The following is a 24,394-nucleotide window of genomic DNA, read 5'->3' as shown; positions in this document are numbered from 1 at the left end:
ACTTTACAATTTTCAGCATATTGGCAAAAAATAACTTTTTGGAGTGCCACAGAATTTTAATAACTCATGCATGCCATGAGATGAAAAGGGTTGAAAATCACTGCCTGAACAAATGACCCTGACCAGTATTTAATGTACTCAGAGGGCCTGAAGGAAGTCTTACCAAAACCTGTTGGCCTCAATTCCACTCCCTCGGGTACCACAAACCCGTTCCCTCCCCACCTGCCCCCCAGGCGGAGGGACAGCACCGGACCGTCATCACCGCTCTGCTCCTTCCTGCCTCTGGCTCTGCTGCCCAGCCTCTGCTGCGCCTTCATCCTTAAGATCCTTCAGTTATTTCTTTAGAGAATTTCCTTCCCCTCAGCATCTTCTATCCACTTTTCAGAGGCCAGTGACCTGGAATCCGTTACCAAAATTAAAAACTTGCCCTGGCGGAGTGGCTTGGTTGGTTGGAGTGTTGTCCTGTGCACTGAAAGGTGTCAGGTTCGATCCCCAGTCTGGGCCTGTGAGGGAGGCAACCAATCCATGTCCTCCTCTTTCTAAAATCAATTAAGAAAAATTTTTAATTAAAAAATCTCACCCTGGCCGGCTTGGCTCAGTGGATAGAGCACCAGCCAATGAACTGAAGGGTCCCGGTTTTGGTTCTAGTCAAGGGCACACACTTCAGTTGCAGGCTTGATCCCTGGCCCTGGTCAGGGTGCATGTGGGAGGTAACCACTCGATGTGTGGCTCTCACATGATGTATCGCTGTCTCTCCCCCTCCCTTCCACCCTAAAAAAATCAATAGGAAAATATCATTGGATAAGGATGAACACAAAAAAAGTCAAAAAGCTCCTAATCCTTAGCATTTCCTAGTACATTCTTTTTTTAAAAAACAAACAAACATTTTTATTGATTTCAGAGAGGGAGAAACATCAACGATGAGAATCATTGATTGGCTGCCTACTGCATGCCCCCACTGGATCAAGCCTGCAACCAGGGCATATACCCTTGACAGGAATCGAACCCAGGACCCTTCAGTCCACGGGCCAATGGTCTACCCACTGAGCCAAACCAGCCAGGGTTCTAGCACATTCTTGATGGAGGACTGTGTCCTGTCTACTCGCATACTCACTACCTCCTCACACTCAGCTACACCTGTGCACGTGGCCCCCCGTGACAAGTTCTCTTGCTTTGCCCTTCTTCCCCTCTCCCTGCCCAGTCATCCATTCTTTCAACTTCCAATCCTCCTCACACCCACATCCACCCCGTGCCACATAACCAGAGCCACCTCCATGCGCCTGCTCTCCCAGCTGCTCTAGCTCCTCCCCACCCGCTCACACTGTGCAGTGAGGCGAGGCTACCTCAGGCTTCTGCTCTGGCTGTGCTTCCACAGGGCTTTGTAAAGCAGTAAGAGCAGCAATCGCATGCGTGCACCAATTCCACATTTTGTCAGCCAAAAGTCCCGGATTCCTAGTCTATCCCGAGAGTTCCCTAAGAAGTACACCAGCCTGAAGTCCTGTCTCCTACTGTCCATCTCATTGTGTTCAGCAAGGATCAGAAACCCCTAAATCCTCCAATCACCTTCGAGTCCTCTCCTGCCACCTGCCCCGCTTTGCCCTTTCTTCAGAGACAGAATGGAGACAACAACATGGGTTGTAAGGCCACTGACTTCCTTTCTGACTCGTCTGCCCCTGGATTCCTGTCAGTTCTCAGGATGGCTGTAACCAGTATCTCCCTTTTCCAGACCCAACGTTCCCCCGTCCTCTTGGTCCAGTCACTACAGTGACTTCTAGAACTGGAGCACAGCCAACATGAACTGAGCACTCTATATGCCCGGCACTGCCAAGCTCACCACAGGCTCTAGCACACGGAACCCGCACCGCGGCCGGGCTCCACGTGGCGGCTGGGCCAGATCCTGGACTCGAATGTCTGGGTGTGGAGTCCCTGCCTCCTGGGGTTAGTGACTGTGCACGTGCTCACTGCAGACACTGCCCAGGCCGGTTTCTTCCTGCCCCTCCTTCCCCCGTTTCCTGTCCTCAGCGCCCCGCCTGCCTCAGGGGAGGTACCTCCTCCTCCTAGTGTACCCCACCTCCACCATCATCTGATACGTAAGGAAGGTCACAGGTGTGTGTAACTACTGAACTGAAGAGGCACTTCTCATCTAATCCTCTTCATCTCAGCCCTCCATCTTGGTGGTTTATTTACCCACGATTTAAATGTGCACTGCTTCAAGTTTCCATTTCAAGTCTTTAACCCTCTTCCTCTCATACTTGGGGAATCCTAACTAGGCCATAAGATGATAAAAAACCAGTCTGACATATTCCTATCAAATGAAGACCCTACCAAGTAAAAAAAAAGAGCACTCAATGCTGGCAGGGGGAAGATCAGCCAGACTCATGTAGCACTCACGCTAGTGTCAATTACTAGTGCATTCTTAAAAGACATTTGCAATAAGGATCTGAAGCCTCAAACATTTTCCTTGACCTAGTAATTCTAATTCTAGGAATCCAGCCTAAAGAAATCGTTTGAGAACCAGGTCACATACAAGGTGCCTGTCATATGCCACTTTCAGTAATTGGAAGGATGGAACTATGCCCAATGACATCGCCCACTATCACACAATGCTGCTGTTAAAGTTATCATTTAAAAACTTTCTTAATAAAATGACATTTATACACAAAACTGCAAATAAAATGGTTTTAACCTTTTACAAAAGTTTGTATTTTCAGTTCAACTATAACAGTGGTTATCTCTTATAAATTACCCAAATTACTAGAGGCTGCATTATTTGATTTTTAAAACTTTTAACTCACCTACTTGCAAAACTATGTTAAGGGTACTTTGGGAATAAAAAGCCCAGTTACACATAAGGAGATGCAAAGCCACGAGAACCGGTAACTGATGAAGTCACGGAGTAAAGGAAAGCGAATTCATGTATTTGCACCACAGAACGCTTTCCTTGTTCTCCTCAGGCAGAGAATAAACAAAAACATGTTAATGTATTCACCACCGAGCTGGAACAAGCCCAATGATTTATCAGGAACTGAGTGGCTTTACTCCTATGCTTTCAGTGCGGAAAGGCAGGGCACCTGCGATTGCAGGGAGAAGAGACGAGTTCCCTAGGAAAAACCGGGACGGCTAAACACATCCACACAGGAGCAACGGGCCCAGCACCTCGGGCCCAGCAAGTGGTGTTGGCATCAGCTGAGGCTTCTTGGTGTTTGACTGACACTGCTTCTTTAATGAGTTGCATGCAAATCTCTTAAGCTTCTCAGAAATTATGTGTAAAATCTTGATGTCATCTTCTCTGTTTGATACCTTTAGGGCCTGCCGAGTCCCTAACAAAATGCCTAGGGCCTACAAGATAATAAACGTAATAATATACCTTCTATTGATAAAGCCTCTAAGAATCTATAGTAATAATTATAAACAAAGGGCATGTGTCACTCACTGGTTCTCTCAGCTTTACCTTTACAGATGGTACACCTGAAACAGTATTGATTTATAAGCTGATTTGAGAGAATAAAGGCTTAAACTAGATCCATAAAGTAAAAGAGCTTTTCAGGAAACAACGTTATCAAAACAAAGCACCCCTTATCCTCAGGATGAACAGATGGCTGGTGCGAGATGTAGCAGAAAATTAGAACAAAGGGTCAGTTTTGTCTGAAGTCACCAGAATTCATTTCAAATGTCAATTGCTTCTCTTGCATTAGGGGCCTCTATTCAAGATGTGTCACTTACATTTTTACAAAAAGCTAGTGCAATGTTACATACCCACAGTAAATATCTATTTTCAAGAATTATTCATTATAATACTTTTTCCTTTTTTAATTGATGGACATAAACTTAACTGTAAGAGCTTCTTTGTGACTCATGAAATCTTGGTTCCATATGGATAGAAATTCTAAAGACAACTTCAAAAAGTCAGAAATCAAGAATGTCCCAAGCACATCAAGTAAAAGGAAACTAAGATTTCACCTTAAGTGATGACTTCATTCATTTTACTTACAAAATAACATTTTCCTTATTTCTTCACCTTGACTCCAACTCTATCAGCTGCAAATTTTTGCTCTGTTTTTGTTAGGTGGTCCTATCCATTGTCAAACAGGGTAAAAGCAAATAAATACCAAAACTAATTTTATAGAAAATTATTTCCTCCCAGTCCATATTTGTTCGCATCTCACTGCTTCTATGCTGTGAGAAATGAAAACAATCAGATTAGCGCACCCCACTCCAACCCCCCAATATGCACAAGGGCCTGGACCTACACTTCACTCTAGGCAGCACGATACCCACTGGAGTGTCGATATTTATGAAGAACACTGAAGGTTTTCTAACAGTATTCCTATGGCTTCTCGCTCGAGAAAAGTAAAATGTGGCACAATTTGTTCCATTCCAATCGGGGACAGGGGGCTCACTGTACTTACTGGAGTTTAACAGGCCCTTTCCCGTGGGCAATGGGGACAATGGCATAGACAACAGAAATCATACCTAAGAGGGACGTCTCCTTGGCAAACGCTGCGGCAATAGCGGGGTCCAGTGCAGGCTGTCCATCCCCAGACGGGAGGTCAGGTCGGGTGTAATCCCTACTTTTATCGTTGTTGTATTTTACATTCAAATTCACAAGTTTGGAAAAATCAATCCTTAGGGTACAGCAAGCATTATAAATGTTCTGACCATCTAGGGCCTGTAAAGTGAATAAAGTACAGGAGCATGTTAAAGAGTGACAATTAGCAGAAGGCATGACTGACAAAACAGCACTGACGACCTGAACCCAAGAGCAACAAGAAGGGATCAGACCTCGTCCTTCCTGCTTCCCTTGCTGAACAGGAACTAGCTTTCCCAGCTACAACCCGTTAAGCAAGGGCACAAATACTTCTCATTTTAAAAATCTGCAAAAACAAGGGTCCCACCCAGTCCTGCCACCACAGCGCCCACACGACACGGTGCCAGTAACACCCACACTTCCCGCCGGGGCCTGCTGAGGCTAAGGGCTTCTGTTGCTGCTGCAGCGAAGGGCTCCATGCAGGTAACTCACTGCAGCGCATCTGGTGCATCTGGCAAGTCCCGTGAATGGGCAAAGCGTTCCCTCCCGTGAGGCGTGCAGCTGCACCAGAGCGGCCTGGGACGTAGCAGACCCCACGCGCGCCCAGGGAGGAGCCAAGACGCAGAGCTGGTTACCTAACGCGGACAGCAGCGGCGGCAGCCATGCATCCCCAGTGGCACCGTGCTCAGGAGAGACTTCCCCTCCAGCATCTGAAAGAGCATCGCTGCCCGCGAGAGGGAGGCTCGAGTCCCTTCCTGAGCTCCAGCTCCTCGCACGGAAGCACAGCAACTAAGTGACAGTTTAGAAGGCACAGTGTGCGCTGGGATGCACTGAGAGGGGAGAGCTGTGGCACCAGATGTGGGCAGGCTGTGACGGGGAGCAGTCCCAGAGCCATCAGCGCTAGTTACAGGAACGCACAGACAGCACAGCAGGCGTGGGAGCCATCACCGCCCCATGGACCCAATCTGCGCCACCTGTAATGCCATGTGCACGGCGCAGCTGAGCTACAGCAGCATTTACAGGGCTAAACGTGCCAGTGTGGATGGCCTAGGAAGAAGATCACCTCTCAAACACAGCTCCACACTTACTAGTTTTGCTTGTTGAGCGTTCACTGGATCACCATATTGGAGGAGAGCTTGAAACTGGTTATTTTTTGTAAATGTGATTATCTTCAATACAGCACCAAACTTAGTAAATATCTGGTGAGACATGAAAAGGAAAACGTTATCTACTCTATTATCACCTCTCCGACCTCTCAGCTGGCATGCACAGCAGACACGTACCTGGTGGAGAACGTCCAGGGTCACGGGGTAGTACATGTTGTCAATGATGATTCTGAGCACCGGGCTCTGGGCGGGAGTCACTGCGCTCTCGCTCACAGTGGTGCCGCTGAGGGGTGTGTTTGCTGTCTGCACGGCTGTCACAGCCTGGAGAACAGCTTGGGCACGCTGAAATGCAAAGACCAGACTTAGGAAACACACGCAGCGTTTCACTTACATTCTGCTACATGCTGCACTCTTAGCTCATTTCTTTCCTAAACACACACATAAAAGTTAACACTCAAAGGATCCTTTTGCACCAGGCATTGTTTAATTCAAACATCCTAGCATTTACTTCCAAATAATCATCTCGCATTGGGACCAATGCCGAACAAACCAAGATAGGTGATGTGATTTACTCCCAAAAGAACACTAAGACGCAAGTTTTGGAAAACAATAAAATTCCAATCTAACAATATTCACCCTCTATAAAAAAGGCAAATGGCAAACTTTAAAAAGGATTACTCTATTATCCAAAAGATTTCCCACAGTCTTATTTCTATTACAATCTTAAAATAAGAATACTCACAATACAATTTAAGTCTTTTTTCATACTAGTATAACATCTGACATCAAAGTTTTTAGAAAATTGTTGTACATTTTAGTTTATAACAATTAGATTTTCAGGAACACTACAAGATAAAATATGAAAGACATTTCCCATATAATGTTACTTAATACACTGTTATTTTATGTTTTGACTAATAAGACATTGCTAATAAACGACAACACTGAATACTTTAACAAACATCTTGATTTCTGAGACTTTAAAATGTGAAAAATATATCTACACTAATAAAGATGCAAATTGGCCATACCTTCGCAACACCCACCAGCCAATCAGGTGTGAGCATGCAAATTAACCCAACAAAGATAGTGGGTTAATTTGTATATGTAGGCACCCAGCAGCTGGGAAGGGGGGGTGCTTATGTTGTCGCCATGGCGACGATGCAGGCATTTTGCACTGGGCCTCTGGGCAGCATGTGAAGGCAGAAAGGCAGCACTAGGCCAGAGCAAAATGGCGGCTCCAACCTGAGTGAAAGCGGTGCCCGAGGCAGGGGAAGGAAGGCCCATTCTTGCAGGAGTCTTTGGGCATCGGGCCTCTAGTGTATACAGAATTGAAGTACAGTACTTTTTGGAAATCTGTCAACTAAGTCATATGTTAAATGCTCCAAAATGACTACCTTTACTACAACTACTAAGCTATTCCTATTATTATGACAGATTCACTGATAAGAAAATTTCCACCTTACCTGGGGTCAAAAAATTATTATAAAGGAAATAATTGTTAAATGTAACAATGACAAGTACTCTACATTGTTTCACCATTTAAAAGGCTGTCTTGGCAGATGAGTAGAATATAGAAGGGAACAGTGACGAAGGGAAAGGAGAACACAAAAGAAAACACTTTAAGAGTATAGACAAGAGTGTCTGTGCTAGTTTTGGAGGTTCATATACTAAAATCAGAATAGAGATTAGCATGGCTGCTTTGCAAAGATGACATACAAATTCATAGAGTTCCTTTTTTTTTTTTTTTTGAGATGTTAGCTACACTATGGTGGTAATCACTGCACAATATATACATGTCAAATCACACTGTTATATGTCAAGTATATCTCAATAAAGCTGAGGGAGAGAAATGTTCATTTCACTGAAATACCACATAAACAAGGACCATATATAGCTTTTAAATGCTGATTAAGTTAACCTATAAATGTTAGCTAAAGAGACTAACTAAAAAAAGTCAACCAACCAAAGGCATTTAACTGATAAAATCCAAGCAGTAGAGTTGTGTTAATAGCTTATGCTAATAGTCCGGCCACATAAAAAATTTCTATATAAAATTTTAACTTATATTATAACAAGAAAAGAATTTTTAACCAGGTCCTTAAAAACATAGAAAAAATACTATTTAATTTATATAGTACTAATTTAAAATATAAAGAGATCAATATACTTTTTTTGTAAATATACATAATGTTTAACATTTAGGAACACACTGCAAGAAAATGTCTTAAAAACAAGATACCCACAGACATAGCTTCAGAATGCTTAAAAACTGTACTTTCTTGTTAACCTGAGATTCTTACTCTGTTGCAGGCCATTTCATTTATGTGCCCACACACACTCACTTGGTTTAGTGTGTTATCCGTCTTCAGTTCCTTGTGATTGGAGTATTGGATATAAATCGGTTGGTTACGAAGATGAGGTGTCACAGCAGAATAGTAATTCACCATAGTAATAGCAGCTTCCTCTGTTGCTAGTTCCAAAAATGCCTAAAAATTTGAATGCAAAAATATTTCATGCTATGAATTGAATTCAAATAAGCTTTAATATGTGCCTAACCTGTTCAGCTAATTAGAAAAATCAGTATCTACAACATAACCTTTCCAGTGACTAAGATGCTCTCACAGCAGAAGTGGAAACCCTTTCCTGAAGGCTAGGCACACAAAACCGTGTTTCCCACATGCATAGAGGTACGTCCCCAGTAAAAGCTAGAGAAGCCCTATCCAGTTTGGCTCAGTAGATAGAGCATCGGCCTGCAGACCAAAGGGTTCTGGGTTTGATTCCAGTCAAGTGCACTATCATGGTTGCAGACTCTTCCCCAGTCCAGGCCTTGGTCTGGGTGCATGAAGGAGGCACCTAATTGATGTGTTTCTCTCACATTGATGTTTCTCTCTGTCTTTCCTTCTCTCTTCCACTCTCCCTAAAAATCAGTGGAAAAATATTCTTGGGTGAGGATAAACAAAAATAAAATAAAAACTAGAGAAAAATAAATCTAAGTTTTTTCTAGCATCAGAATTTTACTCTCCTAACCTAAAGAATAAAAGAGATCTCAAAGTCATTTTTAAAGCAACATGATTTATGATTTAAGAGACAAAGAAAAAAATTAAATATCAGATTAGTAGTAGCATTAATATTTAAGGGAACGTTAAATTTCATAGTGCTTCTAAATGGTATTGGGATTTAAAAACAAAATGATTTTTAATATCCCTGGACCCTACTGTGACGGACACGTCTACTCAATGAAGAATAATATCTAGGAGAAATGACTACTTTCTCCTAAGGCTGCTAGTGAGTATTTCCAGGGAATAAGCTTAAAGCCAAGATGCAACCAGTACCCTTACTGCTAAGATGACAAAGGGCAGACCCAGGAAAGCCCTCCCTCTGTACTGCACAATCTCCCCGTGAGGAACGCTCAAGCTGCGTCTGAGTGCACGCCAGCAGCTCCTCCGGCCCCGGCCGCGTTCCCTGAGCAGCAGCACCAGGAAGAGCTGCGCTCCTGCTCCCCCTCTGCCCTCTGCCCTCCCATGACCAGAAGGGCACCTGCTGCGGGGCTGGCTGCCAGCCGTAGGTTCTGAAAGAGGCGCACCTGGTTTTTCCCTTTCAGCATGAGGATGTTGGTCACCTTCCCAAAAGGTAAGCCCAGAGCAATGACCTCGGTTTCCGTCACCTCACCAGGCAGCTTTCGGATATGAAGCACACGAGAGGGAGCCCCATCCGTTTTATCTTCTCCTTTAAACTTTTTACTGTCATTACCATTGGCTGAAAGACAAGAAAATAGTCTTCATATCAATTTTCCTTATCCGCATTAAAAAACACAAAGCAGTGTTTATAAAGGAACCTAAAAACACAGCGGAGTATATATGAATAATTCCTAAAAATTCAAAAACTGGGGTTTCAAAGAAACAAAGAGAATCCTATCTACCAATTAATTAAGATTGCCACTGGGTAAATGTTTCTAAACAGTGTATGTAAAAAACAATAAGTGATAATGTAAGTTCATAAACAGATTGTCCACTGGTGAAAGAACATAATTATCTTGCAACTTTATATTACAGACTAACAAATTTTTTAAAATGTAAAAATTTGAGTTGGCAAATATTAGGATTATAATTTCACCTGAAAATTATAAATTGTTCAGTTTGGGAAATATCATATTCCAAAGCGGGATCAAAGAAAACAATGCTGTAAAAATAAGTATGCAGTCAGTCCACATGGTGCTTACCCCGCGGCCTCTGCTAATCAGTATTACCACCTCATCTCCCTAAATATCTTATCGCTGTCAGCATCTACATTCTACAGATCACTCATGGACTTGACCACCTTAAACTGAGCGAAGAAAAATGAATCCTCACACTCTACGTTCCTGTTCGGGAAAACAGACATCCTAAAGAGAGCACCAGAAACGAAGGTGTGTAACAGACAGACGGTACTCTTGTTACCTCCCACAGCTAGCACCGTGTCACCAGGTGACAGTAGCATCTGTTGTACCTGCATTTCCGAGGAGCCGCACAGCGCGCTGTCTCGGTGCCTCTGCACGAGGTGGAGATCAGAGGCTCCATGAGAGGAAGGCAGGCTCTCGGGGCCTCTCCATGGAAGAGGACGTTGGCTAGCACCCCCCCGACATTCAAACTGGGACACAGTGTGCAGGAACACTTTATAATACATATAAAATGAAATGACATCAAAACTGTCTGCACATAAAAATTAAAATTAAAATCTCCCAGTTCTGAGTAACGTACTAAAATCTGAGATGATTTCAGTTTCAGAATAAGACAAAACATCACTTTTACTACACCTGATCTCAGCCCAAAGGCCGAGAAGCGATAAAACGTCACACTTTTAATGGTAACAAATCCTGCTGTTATGAAACCACACACAGCACGGGCAGAAATGTCTCCCCAACTGAAAGGGTCGGACAGCCCACCTCCACGGCCGAAGAAATGACTCGGAGAGCAATGTTACCATCGTCCAGCCTTTGCCCAGCCACCAGAGTTACAAATGCCTCCCAGTGAAGCCCAATCCCAGGACTAGCAGCAGCTAGCTGTATTTTGAAACGTCTCACTATTATTTCTGAAAAAACTAATTTAAAAAAAATCAGTCTTAATATATGAGTTAAAGTTAACATTAACTTTTCTCACTTGTAAAAGTTTTTTATTCTCCGACATAAAGGCATCGGTAGAAAAGCTGACAGAGCACGGCTGTGAGACAGACACGTTGCAAACAGTGTGAGGCAGGGCCGTGAGCCAGGAGGAGCCCCGGGTGAGGGGAATGTGAGGATGAAACCCCGCTCTGCACAGGCAAACCCTGCGGTCTCCTCTAATAATGCCTGGGCTGTCCTGTTGAGACACCTGAACAATGGAGAATTTCTCCAGACAAGCATATCACTAGCTTTTAAAGGTGTTTTAAGCTCTTAAAATAAGCAACAATATTCAAATCTGGGCCTGTTAGAACACACACAGACACTTCATCTTTCTATGTTAGAAAAAAAAATCTTAAAGCTCAGGGTTTCCTCTGTGCATGAAGATAAACTACGTTAATATTTCCTGAATTTAAGGTAAGAGGTGCATGTAGTTTTCTCAGGTTAAAACTAGGCTTTCAGGGATACTACTCCATCTTGACAGAGACTGGATCCCTTCTTTATAACAGCGGTTGCCAACCTCTTGGTGACCGCTGCTTTATCAAGTACGTTATCATTCCTCGGCATAATTTTAAAAGGAGTACAGTAACAGATTATTCTTTTCAACCAAAACAAATCCTTTTCCACGTCACCCCTTTGTTGATGGGTATGTATCATCCAGTGATTCTAACATTAACATGGATCTCTCCCAAACCAGTGTCCTTTCCCATAACTCAGATGTTCTGATTCTCAGTTTCCTCCATACTGAGACCCTAAAATCTCTAGATTAGTGTAGTTTAAGTGTCTTCCCTATGTATAGCATAGCAGTAAGCCCCCTCTCTCTCTTCAAAATAACAAATGGAACAAAAATCTTTTCTAAAATGTAAATCACGTAAAGTCCAAGCTCCTTGGCACTTTGTAACAAATCAGATCCTGTATCTAGACCCCTGCCTACAAGGACCCTCTTTTAGCCCTTCGCTATTTCTCATTCCAGCAAGACAAAACTACAAGTAGCCAGCCAAGGTCTAGGGTGCTTGCGGCTGGCTAGAGGCAGGGAATCCTGGGTTCTGAGTGCAGGGCAAGGCAGAGGTGGTTAGGGGCGATCAGGCCAGCAGTTAGGGGCAATCAGGCGGGCAGGCAGAGGGATTATGCGATCAGGCAGGCGGCGAGTGGTTAGGAGTCAGCAGTCCCCAGATTGTGAGAGGCAGTCAGATACCCCCTGAGGGGTCCTGGATTAGAGAGAGTGCAGGCTGAGCTGAGGGACAAACACCCAAGAGAATGAATCACCGGACCTCTAGTATATGAATAAAATCCTAGCTGTAAAAGTACTGGGTCAGAGGCTAAGTTTATCCTTCCTTACCTGTGTAAGAAACTGCCAACCTGTGTTTAAAAACTTTTACACTCTCACCAGCAATATAGTTCCAGTTGCTTCCCACCCTCATCAACGTTTGGCGTTGTTGCTTTCATTTTAGCCTAGGTAGTCTCTCACCTGGTGATAACTTGCTTTCCTGATGACTTTTCACAGGTTACTAGTCATTCCTATACCTTCTACTGTCTTGTTTTAAAACTCGGGCTCTCTTTGTTTACTGATGTGGAATAATTCTTTACCTTCTCTGAGACCAATCCTCTGTCAATTGTATGTACCAATATGTGAATGAGCATTTCTCCCCGCCTGGCCTTGCTTTCTAATTGAGGGGATGTGCTCTAATTAATGCCTTTTGATGAAAAGTTTTCCATTTAGATGGGCTCTATAGTTATGTGTTGTTTTTCTGTCTTCTCTAAAGAAATCGTCATTTACTCGATCGGTAAAGTACTGTCGGTCACAGTAGCTTCCTAAAGCTCATTAGGGAGTATCCCCCCTCTATTGTCTAGAAAAGTGTATTGAAGATGATGATTACTTCTTACTTTGGAGTTCATAAAATTCAACAGTGAAGCCACCTATGCCTCCATGGAAAGATTAAAGTCAGTTTTTATGATACAGAATAAACCCATACCTATTATGAAATGGCAGGTTATATCAGTTTTGATAAATTAGACTTTAAAGAATTTGTCTCATCTAATTTGTTTATTGGCATTACCAATGTTTATAATATTTTCCTTCTACATTGCGTGGGATGTGTAGTAATATCTTCACATTCATTCTCACTATTGGTAATTTATATTTCTTCCATTTCTTGGGGAAAAAAACTTAAACCTTTCTTTCTCCAAATATGGTTCTTTTCTAATATAGGTAGACAGATATCTATTAGAGGTACAGATTTATTTTTTCACCCTATGCACTTCTTTTGGGCTGCATCCAATAAATTTTAGTACATTATATTTTTGTTTTCATTTTCATTCAGTCAGAAGTATACCTTTATATCTTCTTTGACTCATGTATTCTTAAGAATTGTGTAAATTTATAAATATTTGGTAACTTCCTATATTTCTAAATGTTTTTAATTTCTATTACATTCCACTACAATCAGGTACTATCTAAGCTTTCAGTGATTTGAAGTTTATTGAGAATCACTTTATGTCATCATTTAAGGCCTATCCTGGTGAATATTCTATGTACACTGAAAACTTACACCATATACCAGAAAAGGCTTTTTGTGTGGACAAATTCAGCTTCACAACACTAGGACTATATTGGGTAAATACTCAATTGTAATTTGTACTTAGCCGAACAGTCAGGAGTGTGTGTGTGAGACACAGATACAGGCCCACCGCAGAGACAATCGCAGGAAGGCAAGGATCGCACAGGTGACACAATTTCTTTAGCTGGGGTAGGGCTTTGCCTTCAATTTGTAAAAAATGTAACATCTGTGAAGTGCAATAAAATCAGGCCTGCCTGTGTATACAAGCAACGACTACCTGAAGGAAATCAATACGTGTCTAGTCTTCCACAATCCTTTTACTGCCAACACATTTCATTCCTCAAGCAATTCAGGAGTTTTAGAAAAAAGAAACCTTGGTCTTCAGTAAAAAAATGTAAAATGTAGAGTTATAAGGCAAACTAAATCAATCACCATCATCATATTAAAATTTTGGTCTCAGCCATAAGACTAAGGTCTAAAAATTAGTCTACATTTGTTTACAGACATAAAAGCCAACAGTATTATTTCAGACATATACAATTTTAAAAAAATCCTAACTATAAAAGTAAATAATTTTAAATTTCCAAGTAGATAACATAGTAAAGTCAATTCAAAAGAAAAAAGTTGAAAGCATAGAATAAATAACTTTGTAGTTGAAATTTTGGGTTTTATCTGTAGTTTGGGCTTTATGATTTGTGAACTAGAGAATTATAAATACTTTATAATGACACACAATACACAAAAGCTAAAAATAGAAGTATAGAAAGGGTGAGAATTAGGAAACTTGTAACATGAACAAAAAATGTATAATATTTTTGCGACTTAAAAAAGCAATGTTACCTGCCCTCAGAAGTCACCATCTTCAGATTTCCTCTCTTGCTACATATATACTCTAGTAAAATTTCTTTTAAAATATGTCAACAGAAAGCATTTAAAAATAAAGTCTATTCTGATAAAAACAGACTAAACGGCAAAAATGACCGTTAAGGAGAGTGAAGACTTACCTGTAACCACCATGCTGCTCATGTTAGAGTTTGGACTACTGAGAACACTACCTGAGAGTAGTTCGTCAGATCCTCTCTATGAAAACAAAAGCAACAGAAGACACCTTTAAATGTACAAACATTAATCTGGAACCTCATCACTTCTCTGGAACTCTTCAAATAGTCACTAACACAGTGTCAGGTGCTAACACTAGGGAGAACAGTCAAACATTTTAATCCCTAAAATAAAAACTTGAGTCAAGTAAGGATTTTGCTCCCTTTCCCACAAAGCCAAGAGTTTCTTTTTCTCCCTTTCATCCAAGACCAAAGACAATAAATAAGAAAAATGCCTGGTTCCATAATCAAAAGCTTCAGAGAATGATGTCAGTTACTTTATAAATCAACTACTGCTACAGCAAGCTGGACTTTCTCCCAAATACTCCATGAAGCCTCCAACCCCACAGCACTTGATTCATCCAGAACAACTCAGGTCTTTAGAAAATGACAACTTCATCCCGTTGAGTTGGACAGCTCATCATCATCATCATTAAAATTAATAATGCACACATTTCAGTAGCTAGAATACACAGAATGAGAAATTTATTTCTCCCTATATAAGCAGAAACTGAATCCTGTCTTCAGATCCTCGTGACCCACAACGAATATTTGTGCAGCCCCGCCAATATAACTGTATATAAGAAACGTTTTAGTAAAAATTTTTTAACTTAATTTTTACAATATCCTGTTACACATAATTATTAATAACCAACTACAACGTTTGCTAATGACTGATTACTGTAATAGTGTTGTGTTCATGTCCCTTCCGCGCCTTATGCGCAGGCGCACCATTTCTCTCCACTAATACCCAAAGCGAATATTCTGGCAGCCGATCGCCACGTCATTAGTCTCGAACTGACTTGTTGGGTGCACGCAACAAGAAATATTTCACTTTCAAAGAACAAAAAACAAAAACAAACAAACAAAAAAGGTTTATTTGCATGACACTTATTATTTGTGCAGTTATTCAGTGTCTGGTAAGTTAATGTTCAAGAAAAAAATATTAATTTTTGTTAAAATGTTCTATTATTTTATACTAACAATGACTTTATTTCAGTCTTTGTATTTAGACTATATTGATGGGGGGCTCTATTGTGGATCCTCCATTCTGTCCCATTTGATCTATTTGTCCCCTCTTTAATCCAAACCACACTGTCTCGATTACTATAGCTTCATAGTAAGTTGGGTAGCACCAGTCCTTCAACTTATTTCTCCTTCAATACTGTGCTGGCTATTCTGGGCCTTTTGCCTCCACATAAATTTTAGAATCACTTTGTTAATAGCCACAAAATAAATGGTTGGAATTTTTATCGATGTATAGATCAAGCTGGGAAGAACTGACATCTCGACAATACAGAGTCTTCGTATCCATGAACATGGTATACCTACCCATTTACTTGATTCTTTGGTTTCATGCATCAGTTCTGCAGTCCCTCTATGTATATCTTTTGTTAGATTTATACCTTAAATGTAGTTCAATATTTTGAGACTAAGGTAAAGGGTATTTTGTTTTTAATTTCAAATTGAACTTGTTCATTGTTTATAATGCAGGACAGCAATCGCCCTTTGCATATTCATTTATATCTTGCAACCTTGGAATAAACTGTTTATTAGTGTGGGATTTTGAATTTTCTAGTTTCTCATCGTCTGTGAAATAACAGTTTTACACCTTTCTTCTCAATCTGCCTATGGCATTGGCAAGGACTCTAGGATGTTGAAAAAAAGTGGTGAGAAGGGACATCCTTGCCATGTATCTGATCTTAGTGAAAAAACTTAAGTTTCTCAACATTAAGTGTGATCTTAGCTGTAGTTTTTTTGATGTTCTTGATCAAGGTGAGGAAATTCCCCTCTATTCCTGGTTTACTCTGAGTTTTTTTTTATTGTTTTTTTTTGTTGTTGTTGTTTTTTTTACCATAAATGGGTGTTTGGTTCTGTCAAATGCTTTTCCTCCTTCTAGTGATCCAATCATGAGATTTCTTTTTACAGAGTCGGTTGATGTGGTAGATTAACAGTTCTATGACAAGCATGGCATTAGGTAAATACAAATAAGGGCTCTGTAGTTTAGCTTCCACCTACTCTGTAACTGGTAAATTACTTACCTGTTCTAAGCCTTAGCTTCCTCATTTGTATAACAAGGATAGCATCTACATCACAGTGCTTGTGATTAAATGTGATAACAGGCATCCCTCACAGACATTGTGGGTTCTGTTCCAGACCATCTCAATGAAGGAATGTGGCAATAAAATGAGTCACACAGATTTTTTGGTTTCCTAGTGCAAATAAAAGTTATATTTATACTATACTACAGTCTATTCAAAGTGTGCACTAGAATTGTCTAAAAATATAATGCACATACCTTAATTTAAGAATACTGCTAAAAATTGCTAACCATGATCTGAGCCTTCAGCATAAAAAGACACATAAACCATTGGAACAGAATAGAGCCCAGAAATAAACGAAGGAACTGAATAGACATTTTACAAAGAAGGCATACAGGAAGATGGCCAAAGGTACATGATAAGGTGCTCAACATCTCTAATCATTTCAGAAATGCCAATCAAAACCAAAATGAGATATCGCCTGTTAGAATGACTTATCAAAAAGAAAAAAGTGTTGGTGAGGATGCAGAGAAAAGGGAACCTTTGTACAGTTGGTGGGAATGTAAATTGCTGTAGTCACTATGAAAAACAATATAGTTGTCAAAAATAATTTTTAAGTACAATTTTATGATCCAGCAATCCCATTTCTGGGTAGTTCTCCCAAGGAAGTGAAATCACTATACTATTTCACAAAAGCTCCTGCCCCTCATGCTCACTGGAGCATTAATACCAACACATGGAAACAACCTACACATGTCCTTCCCACAGGTGAACGGATGAAGAAAATGTGATATAGACACACACACACACGCACACAATGAAATAGTTTTTAGTCATAAAAAGAAATCATTCTGCTGTAACAACATAGATGGGCTTTGAGGATAGTATGCTAAGCAAAGTAAGTCAGAGGAAGGCAAATATACTGTATGATCTCACTTATATGTAAACACTAAAAGAAGAAACAAACAAAAAGAAACCTCATGGCAACAGAGAAGACTGGTGGTGGCCAAAGGCAGAGAGTGGAAGGAAGGATAAAATGGGTGAGGTGGTCAAGACACAAACTTTGAACCATGAGAAACGGATTTAACAGAAGAAACACAAGAAAGACATTTTAATAAATTAAGATGAGTTCTGAGGATGCAGTGTACAGCATGGTGACTATAGTTGATAGCTATATGTGGAGACAGATTAATCATTTATGTATATACTAATATCCAATCGTTATCAATTATCTCTCAATTTAAAAAGAAAAACTCTAAAAGTTAAAAAACTTATTTCCAATGATTATCCATAGCAAGTATAACTAATAAGATTTTAATATCCATAATATATAAAAACTCCTAGGACTCAATAAGAAAAAAAAACTACATTAAAAAAGCAAATGAATAGATAATATGAACAGGCATTTAACAGAGAAGAAACATGAATGGCCAATAAAATATATTATTGACACTCGGAATTCAAAATAAAACAAGGTACCATACACACATACACCTTGCACACACCATTAAAAAGTCAATGCCAATTTATCAGAGAGGATGTGTAGAAACATGAACTTTCATACACAGCTAATATTGTATAAGTCAGCACAACAATTTAGGAAAAGCAATATGACAATATCCAATCAACTTTAAAATAGACACAACCTATAATCCAGCAATTCTACTTTTAGAAAACTCTAGTCTTAACATATACGTAACTGAAATATGCACAACAAGGCTCACGACAGCAATTTGTAGCAGGAAAAATAAGGAACAATCTAGTATTTGTCAACTAGGTAATCATATAATCAAATACCTTACGACAAGAAAAACTAGAGCTACATATAAACTTAGATTAATAAACTATTATTGAACAAGAAGAGCAAGACAGCATGACACACATATTATTTAAACATGTCAAATAAAACTAAGAGGGTGTCCCCCAAAATGCATGTTTTACTAAAATAGGCGGTGTTTACTAAAATAGACTTCATTTTCAAAATGTAATAGAATCAGCAGTTACATTTTTAATACAAAGTCTCAAAAGTCCCTGTGTACTTGATAATTAGAGATCAATTTAGCTACGTGGAGTGCTCAGTAACCATAGTGGCTACCCTAACACACACAGCTCAAAACAACTCTGCCATGCTTTCTGTAGTGTCCTAATTTAGTATTTTTACTTGTATTTTTTAAACTCCCAATCTATTATTTTCTTATACATTCAGTAATTAAATTAAAATTTAAGCTTATTGACTTCTTGGTTAACCTCGCTCCTACCTCAGACCTCCATCTGGAGTCACTGGCCTTTCTGAAGTGCAACCTCTGGAATTTCCAGTGGGTCTGTTATCAACGTCATTTGTCTTTTTCTTTTCGGAGGGAGATGGGGGGAAAGGAGAAAGGGGGGGTACTTCCTGAAGATATCATTATTTTGCTCTTAAGGGTAATTTAGCTGATTATGTGATAACAGGGGAATATTATTTTCATTCAACACCCTGAAGACACTATTATTTCCACTATCTTTTGGATGCCCATGTTGCTGAAGAAGCATTTTCTCTTCTCCTTATTCCTCTTTAGGGAATCTAATTTTTCTCAGGCTGCATTGAAGATCTTCTCAGTGTCTTTGGTGTTTTGCTTTTTTATTGTGATGTGTTCAGATTTCCTTATGCCTCCTAAACCTAAGAATTCATGTAACTTATCAATTTTGGAATATTATCAGTCTTTGATTTTTTTCAAATTTTGTTTCTCTGCAATCTTTATCTTTCTTGAACTCTAATTAAATATTTGTTAGAATTTATCTGCCTTTCCTTCCTTATCTTTTAACCTTTCTATCTTCATCTCTTTAGTGCTCTGTGCTAAAAATTTTTTTTTTATTAAAATATATTTTATTGAGCTTTTTACAGAGAGGAAGGGAGAGAGCTAGAAACGTCAATGAGAGAGAAACATCGACCAGCTGCCTCTTGCACACCCCCTACCGGGGATGTGCCCGCAACCAATGTACATGCCCTTGACCTGAATTGAACCCAGGACCTTTCAGTCCGCAGACCGATGCTCTACCACTGAGCCAAACCGGTTTCGGCATCTGTGCTAAATTCTGAGTAATTTCTATTTTTTAGTTCACTAATTCTCTTCAGTGCTATCTGACCAACTATATTTTTTAAAGGTCTGAGCTTTTACCACTTGTTTAAAATTGATTTATGAGAGCGAGTGGAAGATAGAGAGAGACATCAATGGGATACCTCCCTTAATGCCCCAACGGGAATCTAACCTGCCACCTTGGTGCATGGGACAACACTCCAACGGAGCAACCTGACCAGGGCCTGACCAACTATTTTTAACCTGGACTCCAGGCTCTCCTATTTACCAGTTTGACTTGCATTAAAATTTCATTACAAATCAGATTTACAGGTTAAAGAACTATAACACACATCACCGTCATTTGAGCACGTATGTGCCATTCCATGCCAAATCTTTTATGGATTATGTTATCTAATTTTCAAAATAACTTTTGGGGTGGGTCCTACTTTGCCCATTTAAAAATCTGTAAAAACTAAAACTCAGAGATTATCTGTTCAATGTTAAGAGAGGCCACACCTCAGCCTGTTCAATTTCAAATCACTGCTCTTGACAAAACCTCCATTGAAAGACATTCCCATCCACCATCAACAATTCCAATTTCTGTTAAATTTTAATATTGTATGTCTACTATATAAACCTTAAGTAAACTTTAAGCCAAGTGTTTGTAGATATCCTTTAAGAATATTGATGAACAGATGTTTATTGAGCAGATTATGCAGGGCACAAAAGGTGAAGAAAAAAGATATTACAGGAAATGTTTTTGGGAATATCATCACCCACGTGTGTGGATGAAAAAAAAAATCAGATATCATATCTCCTAACAGAAAAACACACCACTTACAAAACACAGAAAGAGAACCTGAGTCTCCTGATCCAACCACAAACTGACGGAGATTACCACTCCACAGCCACAGACTGTCTGCAATCCAGACAGACAATACAAGCAGGGGAGAGGATGCCGACGGGCTGGGCATGCCACACACGGCTGGTGGCAATGTCAAAAGGTTCGACCGCTTTGGGAAATAGTTTGCAGTTCCTTAGAAGTTACCTAATGCCTCTGCCTACGTCCCCGCAGTTCCCACCACAGGCATCTCCCCCAGAGAAACGTAAGCACAGGCTCACACAGACTTGTACAGGAATGCTCAGAGCAGCTTTGTAATAGCCCCAAACTGGGAACAAGCCAAACATCGACGAGAGTAGAAAGAATAGAACACTTCGCTATGTACCCACACAATGCAATATTGCTAAGCAGTAAGAAGGGATCAGCTATTGATACACAATATGAGTCTGAAAATAATTATGCTGAGTGGAATAAGCCAGACCAAAAAAGGGTACATACGGTACAATCCCATTTATTTAAAATTCTAAAAAATGCACGCGAATCATAGTGAGAGAATGCACATCAGTGGTTGCTTAGGGAAAGGCAGATGGGAGAGATTACAAAAGATACTTTGGGTGGTGGTGTATGCTCATTGTCTTGATTTAATAATGGTTTCATAGGTGCATACATATATCAAAACATTTATATTTTAAATGTGTAGCTTGTATCAAATATTTCAATAAAGCTATTTAAAGGCAAGGCAAGATGCAGGCCAGCACACACGACATGAATCCATTTGTGTAAACAAGGCTGTTCATATGTGATAATATATAAACTAACTTAGAGGCCCAGTGCATGAATTCTTGCACTGGTGGGGGCCCGCCAGCTGCCCCACCCCACAGGGGCCTATCCAGCAGGGGGAGGGGACGCAGGAGGTTGGCAGGCCCTGCTCCTGATGGGGGATGGGAGGAGGCGATAGGAGGCAGGGCCAGCCAGGGGTAAGGGCCACTTCTGGAATCAGGCTGGTTGGCCAGCCGTGGTGCACATCATAGTGATCAAAGCTTAATTACTTTTTTATAGGTCTGATGCTAAAGCAAAAGTTCTTAACCACTATCCTAGAAAAGTCATATAAAATGTAACTTTCGTTATTCAAACTTTTATATTCACAATGGGCAAAAAAAAGGTTAGCAATTACTTTTATTTCGTTTTTTAATAGTTTTCTCTCAAACTACTACAAAAATAGAAAACTGGTGTAACCAATAAACCTCACCTGGACATCCTCTCCCTGCCTTCTCACTCTGGGTTTTTCTAGCTCCTTCTCTCCTATCCATTAGTGGACAATTCAGACTTATATCATTTGCTCTCTGACAAAATTCACTTCCAGATTGGATGGTAGCTATAGTACCTACATCTTGCACTCCTGAGCTGTTCCCCATTTTAAATCCTCCTCTATCTCAACTCAGAAAATATCATTGCCAAATACGCCTTCCCTGCAAAAAGAGCTCATTCCTTCACCCCCAATGTACACCATGTGAACTTAACATTAACACATGGGGAAGTATCTAGTTCACTATCAGGCAGAAGACAAAACAAGCAAGAAACCAAAAGGTATCTATTCTGCAGACCACCACGCTGCTGTTCCGGCTGAAACTTTAAAATTCTAAGGGATGTTGTGAGCAGTCCGCACCACTGAGCTATGCGGCCTCACAGACCTGAAGGGGAACCGTCACTGCGTCCAACGAGTCTCTGGTACAGTTAACGTGCAACGAAACCAATCCTGCCCCCACCTGTACTGGAGCACCTGCTGCTCTGGGCTTGGACGCCAAGCTTGGAAGAGAGAGACCAGACCGAACGAACCAGGACGTTAATCGAGGTGTTAAGTGTGCAGGAATTAACAGGAAATGAAAGCCTCCCCAGCAGAGCCAAGGTTTAAGGAATGGGAATGTGACGGAGGGATCCCCAATGCCCGCCGACCTTCCTCAGCAGGCAGCCACCAGCCCTCACCTCTGACTCTAACCTGAAGCTAATTGTGTCAACAAGTTTCTGTCCTTTTTAACCACCAGGGTAACCGTTTCAAATGTGGCTTATTATTGGCAAAGCTATCTTAGTGTGCATAAGACAGAACAGTTAAAAAAAGATCTTAGATTAATAAAATTACATGATTCCGTTCAAATCACCTACGGGCCACTTGAAGCCCTAATTTCCCCTCCGAAAGGTGGGTTATCACTTCCTCTTCCCTGGAAGCGCTTTTTCCGCACCTCCTTTCCAATGTCCACGTGTGGTCTGTGTGGGTGCGGAACCACAGGACTCCACGCCAGCACCCAGCCCCTTGCAGCGAGCGAGCGAGCGGGTCTGGCTCATCCCTAGTGCCCAAAGCTAAGTGTGCGTGCCCCCCACCCCCCTCCCCGCGGTGCTCGGACCCAGGGCCCCGCGACCAGCAAGCACCCGGCGCCCAGCCGTCCCAGGCAGCTCCTACCTTCACGCCAACCGTGACATCTGTGACAATCCTGCAGAGAGGGAAGAAAGAAGACAGTGTCAACGCCGGGGTCTGGGAACTTTTTAGGATCCCCAGCGCCCACCACCCATCCCAGCACCCAGCCCTCCATCGCACACTCACGGCGGAGCCCGGGTCCCTCCGGCTCCCCGTCAGCTTGTGCTCCCGGGAGGGACTGAAGGGAGACAAGCCCGGGCCCGGCCTTCCCAACCACAGCCGGGCCCGGGGCCCCCAAACTTCGGGCCGGGCCGGTGGTCGCGGGAGAACCGGAAGCGCGCTCCTCGCGCGGGGCCGGGGCCGGGGCGGCCGAGGGGCTCCAGCGGCCGCCGCCCCCGCGCGGCCGGCGGTTGGCCCGGGCGGGGAGGCCGGGGCCGCCTCGGGGGAGGGGAGCGGCGGCTCCGGCCGCTGAGGCCCGTTTTGTTTCCCCGCAAACGGGTCACCGGGGGGAGGGCCGCCCGCGCGGCGGGTCGCCGGGCCCGCGTGACGGGGCCGCACGGGGCCGGGGGCGCTGAGGGCCGGCGCCCGCCCCGCGGTCCGGGCCCCAACGGCCGCCCGCCCCCCGCTCCGCCGGCTCCGGCGACAACAAAGGCGGCGGCGGCCGCCCTCCCGCCCCGCCCGCCGCCGCGGAGCCCCCGCCCCCGCCCCCCGCTCCCCGCTCCGGGCGGCGGGGCCGGCGAGGCCGCGGACAGGGCCTCCTCAGACCCGGCCTCGCCGGCCCGCCGGCCCGCCGCCTCCCGGGGCCCGGCCGCGGCGGCTCCGGCGACAGGGCCGCCCCGGGCCCGCGCTGTGCCGCCCCCGGAGCCGCCGCCGCCCCCGGTCCCGGAGCCGGCCCGGCGCGCCCGACCCCTCAGCGGCCCGGGCGGCGGGGGGTGTGTGCGAGGGGCGGCGGGGACCGGCCCGCGAGGGGCAGCCGGGGGCGGGGGACGGACCCGCCGGGCGACCCCCTCCCGGCCCCGGCCCCGGGCCCGGGCCCCGGCCCGGCACCTACCCGTCCATTGCCGAACCGGACAAAGCCTCGCTCCCGGGGACCGAGCCGCGCACCAGCAGACACACACGAGCCGCGACAAAATGGCGGCCAGCGCGCGACGGAAATGGCCGAGGCGGCGGGGCGCGCGGGCCGCGGCGGCGGAAATAGCCGAAGCCGGCGGGGGGCGGGGCCTGGCGACGCGGGGGCGGGACCTCTGGGCGCGGGGGCGGGGCCACGACTCTGGGACCAGAACTGGGACCCTTGGGCACCTCCATCCCTCCTGGCCTGGTCTCCAGGGGCTGCCCCTCCTGCCGGGCCGCGGAGGGACCGACCTGGGAGCCCTGGCCCTCGCTTGCTGCACTCGCAGACCCTCCCGCCCTCTGCACTGCACCCCTGGGCCCGGGACCCCCGCCCAGGAGGGGCCAGTGGAGCTCATCACACCCCCGGGCCGCTCCCTCCCGCACCTGCTCTCCACGCCCCGGGGGGCACCTAGTTCCCGCCAGCCTGGTGGAGGATTAGGGGCACCTGCAGGAAAGGGTCCCCGCAGCCTGGGTGGGAGAGAGAGGTGGGCCTTGGGTGCCCAGCAGGG

At 43.4% G+C, this 24,394-nt stretch overlaps 1 protein-coding gene across 5 annotated transcripts in view; it reads right to left on the bottom strand.

Annotated features, from left to right (window-relative positions):
• PTBP2 (polypyrimidine tract binding protein 2) overlaps positions 1-23,962 on the bottom strand; it is a 30,355-nt gene extending 6,393 nt beyond the window's left edge. For 3 of the 5 annotated variants that reach the window (XM_036452641.2, XM_036452642.2, XM_036452645.2), the window contains exons 1-8: positions 23,827-23,960; positions 22,821-22,851; positions 14,334-14,409; positions 9,221-9,393; positions 7,980-8,123; positions 5,812-5,976; positions 5,617-5,727; positions 4,474-4,669 (exon numbers count right to left, since the gene is read on the bottom strand). In XM_036452641.2, the coding sequence (XP_036308534.1) occupies positions 4,474-4,669; positions 5,617-5,727; positions 5,812-5,976; positions 7,980-8,123; positions 9,221-9,393; positions 14,334-14,409; positions 22,821-22,851; positions 23,827-23,834 (904 nt within the window). In that variant the 5' untranslated portion in view covers positions 23,835-23,960. Of the gene's footprint in view, positions 1-4,473; positions 4,670-5,616; positions 5,728-5,811; positions 5,977-7,979; positions 8,124-9,220; positions 9,394-14,333; positions 14,410-22,820; positions 22,852-23,826 lie in introns of all 5 variants that reach the window. The other 2 variants (XR_006742558.1, XM_036452644.2) reach the window with 2 other exon arrangements.
• Between the last annotated feature and the right edge of the window lie 432 nt (positions 23,963-24,394).

This window comes from Pipistrellus kuhlii, unplaced genomic scaffold (assembly GCF_014108245.1).
Source record: "Pipistrellus kuhlii isolate mPipKuh1 unplaced genomic scaffold, mPipKuh1.p scaffold_m20_p_24, whole genome shotgun sequence".
NCBI lineage: Eukaryota > Metazoa > Chordata > Mammalia > Chiroptera > Vespertilionidae > Pipistrellus > Pipistrellus kuhlii.
Note: the sequence above shows the minus strand (reverse complement) of the source record. Positions and strands in the feature narration are given on the sequence as shown.